Source organism: Acipenser ruthenus, chromosome 7, assembly GCF_902713425.1.
Source record: "Acipenser ruthenus chromosome 7, fAciRut3.2 maternal haplotype, whole genome shotgun sequence".
Lineage (NCBI taxonomy): Eukaryota > Metazoa > Chordata > Actinopteri > Acipenseriformes > Acipenseridae > Acipenser > Acipenser ruthenus.
Window position 1 is genome coordinate 36,759,021 of NC_081195.1, and position 15,110 is coordinate 36,774,130.

Genomic DNA, 15,110 nt, shown 5'->3' on the forward strand with positions numbered 1-15,110 from the left:
CACAACCTTTAAAATAGGGTTAAATCCAGCCCCAGAGTGGCCAATCCTTTAGAGTGAGGGCCAAAAATATCTTCTCATGTGGCAAGACTGTTCGAAAGGGAAGTTGGTCTGGGTGTGTCCAGAATAATGGGATGCATTTTCAAGTTGTTCCACCACACAGCATGTGACAAAACTGTTTTTCTTGAGGAATAAGTGTCTGTTCCTCAATGATATGCGTGCCTCTGGGGGCAGGAAACATCTGCCAACTGAGCACCTGCTACCAGCCCTGTATTGCAGTCTGTCAGATCTGCTGTCTGGCCAATTGTGATTTGACTCACCAGGGAGATGCATCTTGTATATAGTGGTACTACTACAAATCAGTTATCACGCTGTCTGATTGCTATTGTTAAATACCCAACTACCATGAGACCAAAATAAAAGTGAACAGTAATAAAAGATGTGGGCTGGGCTACGAACAAAGAACCTCAAGGTTTTCCAGTACATATTTAATCAGAGATGGAAGTAAGACTCCTATTGCATAGCGATGTCATCCATTCATGGTTTACTATGAGTTTTAAAAGGCACACCTGAGCTTGTGACCTATACACTATGGCTAATCAAGCTCATAGTAAAATGTGGAATGGGTGAAACTGTGATGCAATAGGAGTCTTCTTGCCATCCCTGTTATTTAATCAAAATCAATATTGAGCAATAACTACTGGGCACATGGAGTGTACAGGGAGATGAAAGTCAAGTGGATTAAATGTGAGATGAAGTCAAGGTTTTTGTAATAGTGAGGAGACGGGTATCACCTGTATTTATGGAAACTGTACCATGTTGTAGCAGGATCTGGATTCCCAATGGCAGAGAGATTTCATATAATACAGAATAGATGCATGTGATTTTATAGATGCGGAGCGTGCTTCTTACTTGTCCTGTCTTTCTCTGTCGTGATCCAGGGGATGTCCTCTACGAGCTTCTCCAGCACATCCTGAAGCAGAGGAACAGAAACACCCTGCTCCCGTCCAACTGCTTCCTAGGAAACTCCCTGCAGCCTCCACAAGAGGTAACTCTGCAGCACCACCAGCTGGAAGGTAAGAGCGACTAGCTCCCTCTACTGGTAGAGAGTCATATTGCTGTAATGGGTGGAACCTCACCATTGCCCTGGAAAGAGAGCCCACAGAGTCGAGCTGTAATTAAAAACTTAATCTGGCACATAGAATATTCTTTAGTCTGCCAATAACTTGATGCTGTTTTTTAGTAGGAAAATCTGAATTTTGTAGCAGTAAAAGTACACCCTGTATTCATTTGTTTATGGAACTTTTTTATTGGAAAATTGAGTTCTGGCAGGAAGTGAGATCACTTGACTGGGTTATCGTCTCATAATGGGACAGGTTTGTTCTGCTCAGCCAAAGTAGGAAAATGCTGCTCTGGGTTAAAGCTCACAGGATGATATAAGTGACCTAGTGCGTTACTTATTATTAGACTCCAGAGACTTGACATTTTGTAGTTTTGGGGGCGTTTGTTTTTTGTGAGTTATTGGGCTGTTACTCAACTGCGGAATTGAACTTGTTTGATCGTTTTATTAACCAGCAGTTTTTGCACAGTGCTTACACAATCTTCCTGTGGAACTATTTCCTAGTCTGACTAATACAAACGTTGAAAAGGTAAATGCAAAGGGGTGGTGAAATATTTTGCTTTATCGCCATCTGTACAGCCCATGAAAACATTTGGAATTTTACATTTTGTCTAGAGAAGTGCTTATCCAGCTGAGATGAAACTTAGGTTAGGACATTCCTTCACAAGTTAGTCCGAGAGTCTCAAGACGGGGGTGTATGGAGGTGACTGTATCTGTGTGTGTGAAACTTGCATTTTTACTTGGCATGTGGTGGATGTAGGTGATTTTAATTTCTCGTGTTGCTGATAGCTTAATGTTGTATTTAAGGGAGTTCCTATAGTTTCTCAGTATTCTTTAGCTCAGTGGTTCTCAAACGGGGTGGGGGGCACACCCCTTCCAGGGGCACAGAATGTATCCTGGGGGGGGGGGGGGCATGAGAAGGTTCAGAAGAAAAAAATGACCTTGCACATCTTACTGCTGACGCTTCTTGGCATGTCAGTGTTTCTAGATGGCGCTGTGCATCTGTCTGGTGCCTTCTATCTACGCTTGCATTAACAAAATGCCCTGAAAACTTAACATAAAGTAAATCATTTGAATGAAAGGCTGCAATGCAGTATAAAGCTCAGTAATTAAACAAAAAAGGAAGTGAAAAGGTTACCGTACCAAGCTGTTTACCGTCCGATGTCTAAGGATGATTTAATCGCGCAGCAGATTCCCTAGTTAGATGATGAGCTGATAATATCACTTCAGCCAAAGAAACAGACAGTCATTTAAGATGTTGTTACAATAAAAAAAAAAAAAAAAACAGTAATGTAGTGGGAGTTTTGTACTAAAGCAGGGTCAGCTGTTGCGGGGAAAATGAAGTTTATTTCTCAAACTGACCAGAAAGGTGAAAACAGAATGCATAGAAATACTTGGGACTGTAATTAGGAGAGGTACTGCTGATTTTAAAATATATATATATGTATATATATATCTATATATTGTGAGCGAGCTTGCCACTCACTCAGGTTCGTTGCCCCTTTAATAACTGACCCAGCACAACAGAAATGGATTTTAAATGCGCGGCTGCGCTCTTTTTAATTACAAACCAAACAAAACACAAACAAACTCCTACCTCCGCTTACTATACACACTGGAACCTGACTCACTCGCAGGACGGCTAAGCCATTTACCTGCCCCAAACCTTAACAGGTTCAAACTGTACCTTTTTTTTCTCCGGACTGCTCAGAAGCAGAGCACCTCTCCTGCTTCCTTCTATTCAGCAGCCCGGGAGCACACTGGCTGCACTCCTTAAATACCCTGCACCTGGTCCTAATTTAACAACAACCACCAGGTGCAGGGGATAATTTAACAATAAAACAATTAACCAATTTAAGTTAAATAATAAACAAATACAATTAAACTAAAACCAGTGTGCATTTTCACATGTTTTCTGTGCAGGGAGGTTTTAACCCCCTCCCTGCTGTCTCACAATATATATATCTATATATCTATCTATATATATATATAGGGAATTAAATCATGAAAATATCTCAAATATATGACAATGTGCTTGCTGTGGTGTATTTAATATCGAAAATAGCAGAAGGAACACGCTGCCATTTTTAAACGTATTTTTACTGAAAAATAAATGGTAACATGTAATCATGACGTCTGTGTTACGTCTTAAATCAGGACTTGACTAATGCTGAGCATGGGAGCTGCAGCATGCGGTTTCTCATTTTACAACTGGACACAATTAAAGGTGCGGTCACCAATTCCACACACATTTTCAGCCAGCCTTGTGTTGCAGGGGCCTTGATGATCCAAAAGTACATGCACCATTGTAATCCCTTTTTTCAAATCGGCCCTACACGCCACTATGAGATTGGTGCCCCCTACTACCTAAGTGCCAAATACCTTAAAACTAATGGAAAACCTGCACTGTAATCTTCTATAGTGTTCTGCAGTACAAACTAAGGTATAATTAGGGCTTCTGATTTTCAGTTTTAACCAATAAAACACCCCGATGAAAAAAAATGAAATCGGTGGATAGCCAGTAAACACTGGAAAACACTGGAAAAACTGTGGAAATGGTTAATCAATTCACGTTGGCTTTACCCCTTTCCCCGTGCAGTAGTTATGCAATGTCCCTCCTTCCTGACTTGTATCGATCACTGATTCGTTCTGAATACTTTAAACCCACCCCAACTACTGACTGGCAGCAAATTCTACATTTCTATTGGAGACTCCACAGACAGGGATTTAAAGCTATATCACAGTTCGATAGGGAGGATTTACACGCTTGTGGAATTTAAAACAGAATTACAAATTGTGGACGAAAAAAAAAAGCCTGTTTAAATAGAGTTTGAAGTACTTGTCACGGTTTTTGTTTTGCAAAATCTTTTTTCTTTTCATTTCTTTTTTCATTCTTTTTGTTTCTTTCTTTTTTCGTCTCATTTGTTTTTTTTATTTCATTCTTTCTTTCTTGTCAGGTGAAGTACTGCGGATCAGTGCACTTGTTTATTCTGGGCGGAAGGCGCTGTAGACTAAACTGACTAGTTAATAATTTATCTAACAGTAAGAGGAGGGCTGCCATATTTCCAATAGGAAATGGCTCTTTTTATGACGTGAGTCCCTTAGTTGCTGCCAGCGCTGTTGCCAAAAAAGTTGGAGAGGTAGAAGTTGACAGGGTTCTAGTTAACAGAATCATTGCATTGATCTGCAGGGCATTTCCATTCTCTGTCCAGGTCTCCGATGGGCAGTTTATAGCCGACAGGTTTTCCTACTCCCAGGTTAAAGAAATGTGTTTACAAAGAAAATGTCTACTAACCCAAACACTGAATCTGTGCCAATTGTCGCCTCCTTTTAACCTTTTCTGAGCCATAAATGGAATGCTGTGCTTAAAAATGCTTATAGTTGTAGTTCACGATTTCATGCAAGTAGACGTGCAACACCATAATAATAGATTGTAGATTAAATTTCCATTCTTTATTATTTAAAAAGAACAAAGTTAAAAGATCAGGACTTGTGATTGTGCAGTTCGGAATTCATTGCAGTGGAATCTTGGCACGCCTGCGTTATTGTAATTGCAATTATACCATATAATAGTTCAATTCCGATCATTATTCTTTTATTTTTAACCACTTTTGGTGACCCCCCATCTGTTTGAAAAACAACAAAAAAAAAGTTACATATCATGTTTCTGTATTTGCACCTGTGATTAATGCTGGGTTATTTAGAACAAATAGAGTAACCATGGTAATGTGGGTAGTGGTTTATGTAACTTTTTAGTATAATTGCAATTATAAGTGTAATTACTGCAGCATAATTCCTACAGATGTCAGGACTGCCCAGTCCCTGACCACCTTCCGGCGCCTCCTCAAGACTCACCTCTTCAGGCAGCACCTGTAGAACTCCTCTTTTTTCCCTCTGTACACTTATCATATCACTCTTCCTTAAATGCGCTTTACTTGCTCTTATCTGCCCCCTATTTTACTGCATTTAATCCTGTACTTTAGAGTACTGTAATCTGTCACAAGTGTTATTTAATCTGTAGTATTTTATATTTAATTATATCCTGATGTAACTATCACTGACACTGTTATCTGCTCCGTTATTGAATGGTATTTTGTTATACTTGTACTTGCTAGAACCAAAGTCATTGTATTTTTATCTTGCTCCTAATTGTATTATTACTTGTACTGTGATTCTTGAAATGTATTTTTGTTTACGACTGTAAGTCGCCCTGGATAAGGACGTCTGCTAAGAAATAAATAATAATAATAATAATAATAATAATAATAATAATAATAATAATAATAATTGTAACTGTAATTGATCAAAACAGCATTGTAATTGTCCCCAGGACTGCTCAGATCATGCATACATAACTCAATCCTTATTGTATCTATTTGTATCTGCTCCTTACAGAAACAGTCCGCAGAACCGCCAGAGCAACAGAGAGCCAGATCCATCATAACCCCCCCACCATCGAGCTCCGGCATCACCCCCGCTCCCCCCGACTAAACAACCAGGGCCCCTCTCCGGACCCCGAACTGCACAGGCAGCACCCCTCCCTCAACGGCGCCACCCGCAGAATGTCCCCGGAGGAGAGACTGCACCCCCACGGCCACGCCCACCACCCCTCCCCAGCCTCCGAGGAGCCCTACCACCTCTCGGTCTCCCCGCCAGTCGAGAACAACAACCACCGCTGCCCCACGCCCTCCGAGGGCAGCCCCCGCGTCATCCAGCTCCTGCACCCGCTCCTCCTCAACGCCCCCCCGCGGGATGGCCGGCCCAGGAACCTGTCCCAGCGAGAGGAGCTGCTGTACAGGAACCACGGCATCCTACCTGTCTCCCCTCCGGAGGAGCAGGGGATGCCCATCGGCAGGATAGCAGGTAGGTGAACACTTCCCATCCGCCCAGGCGCCTGGATCCAGGTTTAAAATGTAAATTGGTTGTTAAGAGCTCTGGTAGGTTCAACTTCTGCTTTCTGTCTACAAAGCATGCCGGTCATTATGGGAAGCAGCTGGTTGGCTATGACAGGAATGAAGCAGTTCATTCCCCAGGTGGGCTGTTGGGGGTCATTTTATACCCACCCCAACTGGCACTGTACTCAGATACCGCTTTGGCCAAGAGTTTTGCATCGCCTAGAATTTTAGGATTGAGACATAATTTAACAAAATATTTAACATCATGTAATCAAAGAAACTACAAAATTCACGAAAGTTTACCGGAAGCCATAATAGTAGTACAGTATTTCATGTTAGATTTCAAAAATATCACATGGAATTCACTATGTTAACGTAACATTATTCAGCAGGTTTCATTCGACTTTGTGAAGTAAAATGAGTTAATTCTGTCGGGTGATGCAAAACTTTTGGCCAGAACTGTATTTCCCAAACGTGTTTGTTTTTTGTTCCTCCTTTTGTTTTCTTGTTCCTTGTCTAGTATATAGTGTTCTTCTTCTTCTTCTTGTTCCGTGTGTTTTTGTTATTGTAATAACGGTTCCCCTTCTTCTGGCTCTTCCTGTTTTGATGAGGTTATATCCTGTCTGATGACGCTGCACTTCGAATACTGTGTTCAGTTATGGTGTCCAGTGAAGAGCAACTTCTCTAGTCTCAGAGCTAAAAGTAATTCTGACCGTTGAGGCAACTGAATCTGTGTACCCAAAATAATGAAAAGTTCGAGGAAATTTGATTGAAGTACTTGAAAAATCTCGCCACAGCGCACCCTACCGGCCAGGCGCCTTGCGAGGTCAGGCGGAGACCTGCAGGGCTAGCCTTTGTTTTCCAGAGGCCGGTAGCTCGCTGACATCCGCTCTGGAGTTCCTGGATGTAAAAGAGGAAGCTGGTTCAGTCGTGGGATCGGAGGATGCCCGCTGAACCTTCAGTTCTCCTGAGCAGCTGTGTGGGAATGTATTTGGACAGTCTAAATCGGAGAGAAAAATAAATGGGAACCCTTTTAAAAAATAAAAATAAAAAAAAAATAAATCTACTTTTTAGGATTCTTCTTGATCCTTTTTGGTGGTCTTGATAGATCCATATTTTCACACATTCCTACATTGAAACAGTACAGTGAACCTAAATACCTAAATAAAGTATCTACACTGTTTCAATGAAACCCCTACAGAAGCAGTTTCTGTTGGAAAGCTGCCTGTTAAGAGGCACGAAACATTCTTGTTCTTCAACCTGATGTCTCCTGTGTGCGATCCCCCGAGTAAGCTGACACAATGGCATTGACAAAGAAACTAATTGCAGCTTCCACTGCACTTGAAATTCCTGACTTGGCAGCTCTTGCACAGTACCAGGAAGGCAGAAGCAGAAGATCCACCCCCCCCACCTTTGCGAATAGGCAGCGATTGGTCGAGACCCACAGACTTGCTGGAAATTACGCGGGCGATCAACTTGGCGCAGATCCAGTCTGGCTGGTGGAATGTAAAACAAAACCACAGGCAAGTTCAGCCAGACGGGCACTGCGGTAGAGAATAGTGAATACGTTGCTGTGCAGTGACTCAGAGTAACCCAGCTCCCCAGGTGCTGTGCTTGGGGATGGAACTCATGGTGCCCCTTCTACCTCCCTACACTGCTTGTCGACTGAATGTCTTGGTTTCCCCCTGAAGAGAGGTAACCATTGGTTCTTGAAATGCATTCAAATGATTTTAATAAACAAGACATCCCATATGTGCGGTGGCACAATATTCCTTGTCCTTTCATAATCTAGTGGTGTAAAAATGTCTTTTTCTTGAGAACTGCCTGTGCAATACTGGTAAAGACCTTCTTTGGCACAAATTATTGCATCATAATATTTTGGCATATGGAGACTGTCTGTATTTCACAGTCGTATTTTAACATACATCTAGCGCTACCCAGTAAGTTGATTCGAACGTACTTTAGCCCAATCTATTGTGAGCTTCAGAATCTGGGGTTAAATGTAGGCATCTGTCTGTGTGTCAAACTTACATTTTTTAATACAGTGGCTATAGGTCATGGCAATCTACTTTTTCATGTTATAGCTGCATGTGGAATGAATGACACTGACCTGCTGTGGCAGGGTGGCCCCGCCCCTGTGTGTATTTTGTGTTATGTGTTGTATGTGGCATGTTATTGTTGGTGTAGGTATTGGTACACAGTGTGTAGCACAGGTGATGTAAAGTGTGTAATTTTATTTAGGCACGGGGATTGCACAATCACTTCATGTGCAGATTAAAATGGGTATGAGGATGGAAGCATGGGGAGCACAATTAGTTCACGTGCAGATGTACTGAGATTCCAATTGAATGATTGATTAGCAATCCAGTCTCGGTACAGCTGCATAAAGAGAGTCAGTTTTCACGCACACAGGGTTGTGCTCAGTGAGGAGAGAGTGAAAGGAGAGAGAAGTTTAATAATAATAACAATTGCTACTGGTGCAAAACCACCTCAGCCTGGTACTTGTTTGGGTCAGTGTTTTGTTTGTCTATTTATTTTGACCAACACGCCGTTTTTTTTTGTCAAAGTGTTTTTGTTTTCTGTTTTAAACCTTTGATTTTATAAGAACCCAGCGCAAGTCACTCACCAGTCCTGTATGTGTCCTGTCTACTTCCTGGCCTGATGTTACCACACACGTCATCTTTGTCACGCCTGCTGATTTACATTATTATTTTTTTTTGGAACCCTGGTTCAAGCATTAATGTGTTCATGATTCCCTTACCAAGTCACTTGCTGTAGGAACATTAACTATGGGCAGTGTGCTGCTGTGCTGTATGTCTAACAGAAATGCACAACAAGCATGGTTCTACACAGAAAACCGGGACTGTTTTGTTCTTTTGAGGAGACCCTCTTACTGTACATCAAATTTGCACGTGTGACTCTTGGCAACAATTCAAAGCCCACTCATCCTTACAACCCAATTGCCTGTAGCCCCGGTTGTCCCTCCTTTAAGAGAGGAAGTATAGAAGGATCTAAAAGGTGCTGTTGTCAATGATGATGTTTCCTCTTCTCAGACTGTCGGTTGCTGTGGGATTACGTATATCAGCTCCTCTCTGACAGCCGGTACGACAACTACATCCGCTGGGAAGACACAGAGACCAAGGTGTTCCGGATAGTGGACCCCAACGGGCTGGCCCGGCTCTGGGGAAACCACAAGGTAACCCATTTATTTCAAGGAGAGTACAATTATTTTAATGGTAGAAAAACTACTTCTTACAACAAGTTGTGTCAAAATGAAAGTGGTTCAAGATCTGACGTTGGTTCCTGTGCTTCACAAGGTCCATCTCAGTCCACTGTCCTCAGCAGCAATGCGAGCGTAGCTGCAACCCAGCACTGCGCATTGGACTCACTGCTCAATGTGAGCATTCCACTGGAATCCAGCACTGTGCATTGGACTCACTGCTCAGTGTGTGCGTTCCTCCCGAATCCAGTGCTGTGCATTGGACTCACTGCTTAATGTGAGCGTTCCACTGGAATCCAGTGCTGTGCATTGGACTCGCTGCTCAATGTGAGCATTCCACTGGAATCCAGCACTGTGCATTGGACTCGCTGCTCAATGTGAGCGTTCCACTGGAATCCAGCACTGTGCATTGGACTCACTGCTCAATGTGTGCGTTCCTCCCGAATCCAGCGCTGTGCATTCGACTCACTGCTCAATGTGAGTGTTCCACTGGAATCCAGCACTGTGCATTGGACTCACTGCTCAATGTGTGCGTTCATGATCCATTTGTTTCTATGTTGTTTCTTTAAAACTACAGAACAGAACGAACATGACCTATGAGAAGATGTCCCGAGCACTGCGGCACTACTACAAGCTGAACATCATCAGGAAGGAGCCAGGACAGAGACTGCTGTTCAGGTAATGAGAGAGGAGCCAGGACAGAGACTGCTGTTCAAGTAATGAGAGAGGAGCCAGGACAGAGACTGCTGTTCAGGTAATGAGAGAGAGGAGCCAGGACAGAGGCTGCTGTTCAGGTAATGAGAGAGGAGCCGAGACTGCTGTTCAGGTAATGAGAAAGGAGCCAGAGACTGCTGTTCAGGTAATGAGAGAGGAGCCAGAGACTGCTGTTCAGGTAATGAGAGAGGAGCCAGAGACTGCTGTTCAGGTAATGAGAGAGGAGTCAGGACAGGCGCCTAGTGAGCTCAGGCAGACACCTGCAGGGCTTGTCCTCCAGAGGGCGCTAGGTCGCTGACATCCACTCTCAAGTTCCTGGGTGTAGAAAAGGAAGCTGGCACGGTCATGGGATCGGAGGACGCCCACTGAACCTAAAATTCTACTGAGCTGTGTGGGGATTTGCTGCGATGAGGGGAAAAAATGATTGATTGGACATTCTAAATTGGGAAGAAAACCCAGAGTAAAATAATTCTAAAATAAAAAAAAAACAGATTCACTTTGTCAGTCATTTTGTTATCGCACATCGGTAACATAAAATTATATATATATAACCACCAGTAGCAATGTCAACAGGGTTGGGGTCAATTACTGATTTTGATTCCAGTTCCTTTTTAAAATCTAACCATTCACCTGTGACCTGTGAGTTGAATGCCATTGTTTCTTTTGGGTTAGACCTAACGTAACTGTTTAGTTTCCAACACTGTGAGCATTGCTTCATTTGTACAGAGAGAGGTGCCAGGGCGCAAGCAGTGACAATCATAGCATTCTTAAGAACCGCACATTCAAAATCCATAACAAGTTTCTCTGAAAGAGTACTATACTAGTGTTACATGTTTACAATCCTGTATCCCACATCATATACCAAGTAGCAGCTTGCACAGAACAATAAATAAAAAGCTAGACAAAAAAAAAGAAAGGAAAATGTGCCAGTAACTTAGTTTCTTTTTTAGCCTCTGGATATATTTTCCAGCTACAAGACACGTACACCTCTGCCTAGGCTTGCCTTGCATAACTGAAAATGCAAAATTATCAGACCACATGCATTTGTGAGCAAAACATAGTACAAGATTTTTAACTTTCACCCGAAAAGCCCCGACACAAATACAGCATTGGATTTGAGATGCTGACTTCATATTCGGCACACTGTTCTGTGATTGTGGGTACAGTACAAGCAAACCTTTTAGAGTCAGTAATTTAAACAAGTTGCGTGACACGGTGCAGCGCTTCAGCAAGGTTAGGTATAGATTTCTAACATGCTCCTCTCTCTTTTGATTGGTCAGGTTTATGAAGACCCCTGATGAGATCATGAGTGGCCGGACTGACCGGCTGGAGCACTTGGAGTCTGATCTGGATGACCAGTTGTATGTAGAGGAGGAGTGCTGAGGAGCAGGAGACTGGCAGCAATCTACAGAAAGCACAAACAGCTGCAGCAATTGTCCTCTAGCCATGCAGAACCTAAACAAGCACCGAAGAGACTGAGGGTCTACCGACTGCCTTGGGCAATGTCCGGGTTTTATACAGAAGAGTGACAACTTTCAATTTCCTGATACAATCCGGCTAAACTTTTGGGATGCTCCTCATTTTTATGTTTTTGTCAACGTGGTTTTTTTAAGGAATGTCATGATTTTCAGTTTTTTATTTCATTTTTAAAATTACAGGAATTGTGATTGATTTGAGGAATTATATTCGGTTTAAAAAAAAAAACACTTACTTTTTGGAGAACTGGGAATTCTTGAAGATCCCAACATACTTCCACTGGGATTTGGAGGTGTTTACTGGTACACATCTGCTACAGTCTACTGTTTCTGTGTCCAACTGTGGGCAAGTCTCCTTGTGCCTTGTTCCAGCCTCATCTGGTCAGCTGCATTGGGTCCGTACCCACCTCAAATGAGAGTCTTTATTAAATGTTTTTTTGTTAAATAAAAAATCAGAACAGGATAGTTTGTAATCGGGGTGCAACTGCAAGGGAATTAAAAAAAATGTAATATAAAATTTGTATTTTTATCACTTCAAACACTCTAATTCTAAAGCCTGAGGTAATTTCTCCATAACTATGAAGCACTCATTGAGGTACTATTGCTGTGAGTGCCTGGGACAGATGTCACAGAACTGCGTTCGATAGAACATTGAAGAACACCGCTCTGGTACAAGGTTTGTAGAAGACTTTCTTTTAGGAATTGAGTAGTAGGGTTGGGAAATAACACATGACTACTGTGTTAGGTGACTTGGATACACTTTTGCACAAGAGCACCACAGTTTATCAGCTGCTGAGCCTGATCTAAAGGAATACCTCTTATGTACACTAGTGTCTCATATACTTCATTTCCATGCACCCCTCAACCCGGGTTCAAAACCCTGCTGCACCTGATCCTGCGTGTCCATGTTCATTCAGCCGACTCGCATTGGCTGCCAAGCTGAGCTGACCCCTTTTCTGACCCCTTCCCAAAGTGGAAGTGCAATCAAGTGACTTGTGGGAGTTAACACTGACTCCACATCAGAGGTGAGCAGTTTTCTCTGTGCTTTAATATTTTCAGATTTTTTTTTTTTTTTGTTGTTTTTTTAGTAACTAAAAGCTCAACAAATTGTTAGGATTGTCAGAAGCAAAGCAATAATGCCCATTTCGGTTTTGTAAACAAACAAATTGTGAACCTCCAACATCCATGAAACTCACTTTGCGTGGAAATTGAGTCTTTTCACCCAGCTCGGGTAGACTAGCAATGGGGGTTGAGGAGGAATGTGGGAGAGCCCGGATTGGCTCAGATTGACAATCAATCCCTGCTCACGGAAACGAGGTATTCTTGTGTGGGCAAGAGCACTGCAAAGCTGAGTGGTTATTGCTCTGTGCAAAATGATTTGTTTAATAAGAAACACATTTCACATGACTTATTGTAAAGGATAAGTAGGGCATCTGATTTTCGGTTTTAACTGATAAAAAAACAATACCCCCCCTCCCCCGCCCCCCGCCCCCTGCCCCCCGCCCCCTCCCTCCCAATACAAAAAAAAAATGAAATTGGTGTATAGCCAATAAACACCGGAAAAACTGTGGAAATGGAAATGGTTACTCAATTCATGTTGACTTCACCACTTTCCCATTTAAAAAAAAAAAGTACGTGCAGTTGAGCAAGGTCCCTCTTTCCTGACTTGTATCGATCACTGATTCGTTCTGAATACTTTAAACCCGCCCCCAACTACTGAGTGGCAGCAAATTCCTACCTTTCTATTGGAGACTCTGCTTACAAGATTTAAAACAAGATTACAATTCGAAGGCTTGTTTGCAGGATTTAAAGCTATATTACAGTTATAGGGAGACTATAAAACAGAATTACAAATTGTGGAAAACAATAATTTCATACAGTATATAAAAATCGAAAGCCCTGAAAAAAAAAATGTAATTAATAAAAACCGAAAAACAGAAGCCCCAAGGATAAGAGAAGATGTACAGGACTTAGGTGATTAGGTTATTTCCTGTAGAGGATTTCTAATGTAGCGCATAGACTGGCTCAAACTGCAATGAAACCACCCAATACTAAATATCCACCAAACACAGTTTCATTTTCAAACAAAACTACAAGGATAGAAACCAACAAGAAGTAACAGGACCTGATGGGAGACTGACCCATGGCACTTTGTGTCTGACAACCTCTGCTGAATTTCTGGAGGCTTTTACTAACAGAAAACTAAGATAAACTGCCAAATGAATGCATTTTGAATGCAAAAACGGGATTTATTTTTGGTGAAGGGCTTTTATTTCTGTTTAGCACTCTTCAGTTTAAAGGGATGAGCATGCCAGCTACATACTTCATTTGGTACCTGTGTTCTGTAATGCATGTTTTTATATAATTCTCTGTTGCTGTTTCAGCTTGGAGCATTATTTTGCAAGGCGTACTAACTGAAATTCACCCACAAGGAGTTCCTTCTGAAAAGACTGTAATTTCTGCTCATTGAGTCAAAATCACAGTTGCATAGGGGACGGAAATGACAGACCACTCACAGTCAGTTCAAAGACAACTTTGGAAATGCAGCTTTTGGGAGTCTTTTCAGAAGCAGCCTTTGTGGTTGAAAAAGGACATACATGAGTAGAAACAGCAATAGAAAATTGTACAAAAACATACATAGTAGGAGATTAAATTGGTTCAAATATTCAGGAAGCCTAGACTGCATTACTTTTCATTTCCAGTGAGAAGCACACTTGATTGCAGACTATCGTGCATGGTGAAGATGGGAGCAGTCTGCGGTTCAGAATCGCGTTGTTTTTAAAAGCAATGTGTTGATTTTGTTAAAGTTTTTGGTATGAATGTGTGAGTGCGTGCGAGCGTTCTGGTGAAGGGAATGTTAATGTAACAAAGGTGCCTTTTCTCAGGGCTAAATCATTTGTAAAAAAAATTATACAAAAATAATAATAAAAAAATTGTAAAAATGTCATTCAATCATCTCAGTAATACAAAACAATAAAAAAGCATAAAATGCCTATTTTTCATTTATTTATTTAGACTTGGCTTCTGTGGTTTTTTTCATAATTGTTTTTCTGGGGGGTGGGGTTAGTGTGCCTAATTATTTTACCCCCATTATCCTCACTGCATGAAACCCCCCACCACAGCTCAGGAGAGCAGGTGGTCAGCAGGCGTCCTCCGATCCCCAAGCCAATCGCCTCTTTACACTCAGGAGCTCCACAGCGGATGTGAGCCACCGCCCCCTGGAGGACAAAGGCCAGCCCTGCAGGTGTCTGAGCTCACCTTTAGGGTGCCTAGCCAGCAGGGGTCGCTGTAGCGATGTGAGGCGACGCAAGAATAACAGCTTGGCGCAGCCACCAGCAGAGAATCTTTATTCATATGTGGGGTTTGTTTCCAGCAGCCAATTCATACTACAATATACGCAACAACTGATACAGCAGAAGTACAGTAAGTGTTGTAAGAATCTCTGCTGGATGTTGCATTAGCTGAACCTTTTAACATTGTCTCCCAAAGCTTTAAATACAGTATAGCCTGTAAACATGCTGTGAACACAGGAGGGTACATGTTTGACCTTCTTTCTGTGGCAAATGTGAGCATAAGCCTACTCCAGATATCATCTATAGCCCCTTTCACGCTGGCATACTTTACCCAGGTCACAACCCAGTGTCATGCAGGTCGGCTTTGTGATGTCACACTGCTTTTTGACCTGTTTG

At 42.2% G+C, this 15,110-nt stretch overlaps 1 protein-coding gene across 5 annotated transcripts in view; it reads left to right on the forward strand.

Moving 5' to 3' along the window:
* LOC117414940 (transcription factor ETV6-like) overlaps positions 1-14,427 on the forward strand; it is a 42,481-nt gene extending 28,054 nt beyond the window's left edge. For 4 of the 5 annotated variants that reach the window (XM_059026857.1, XM_034024798.3, XM_034024799.3 and 1 more), the window contains 5 exons: positions 939-1,073; positions 5,513-5,980; positions 9,066-9,208; positions 9,810-9,910; positions 11,227-14,427. In XM_059026857.1, the coding sequence (XP_058882840.1) occupies positions 939-1,073; positions 5,513-5,980; positions 9,066-9,208; positions 9,810-9,910; positions 11,227-11,329 (950 nt within the window). In that variant the 3' untranslated portion in view covers positions 11,330-14,427. Of the gene's footprint in view, positions 1-938; positions 1,074-5,512; positions 5,981-9,065; positions 9,209-9,809; positions 9,987-11,226 lie in introns of all 5 variants that reach the window. The other variant, XR_009329148.1, reaches the window with a different exon arrangement.
* Positions 14,428-15,110: the final 683 nt, after the last annotated feature.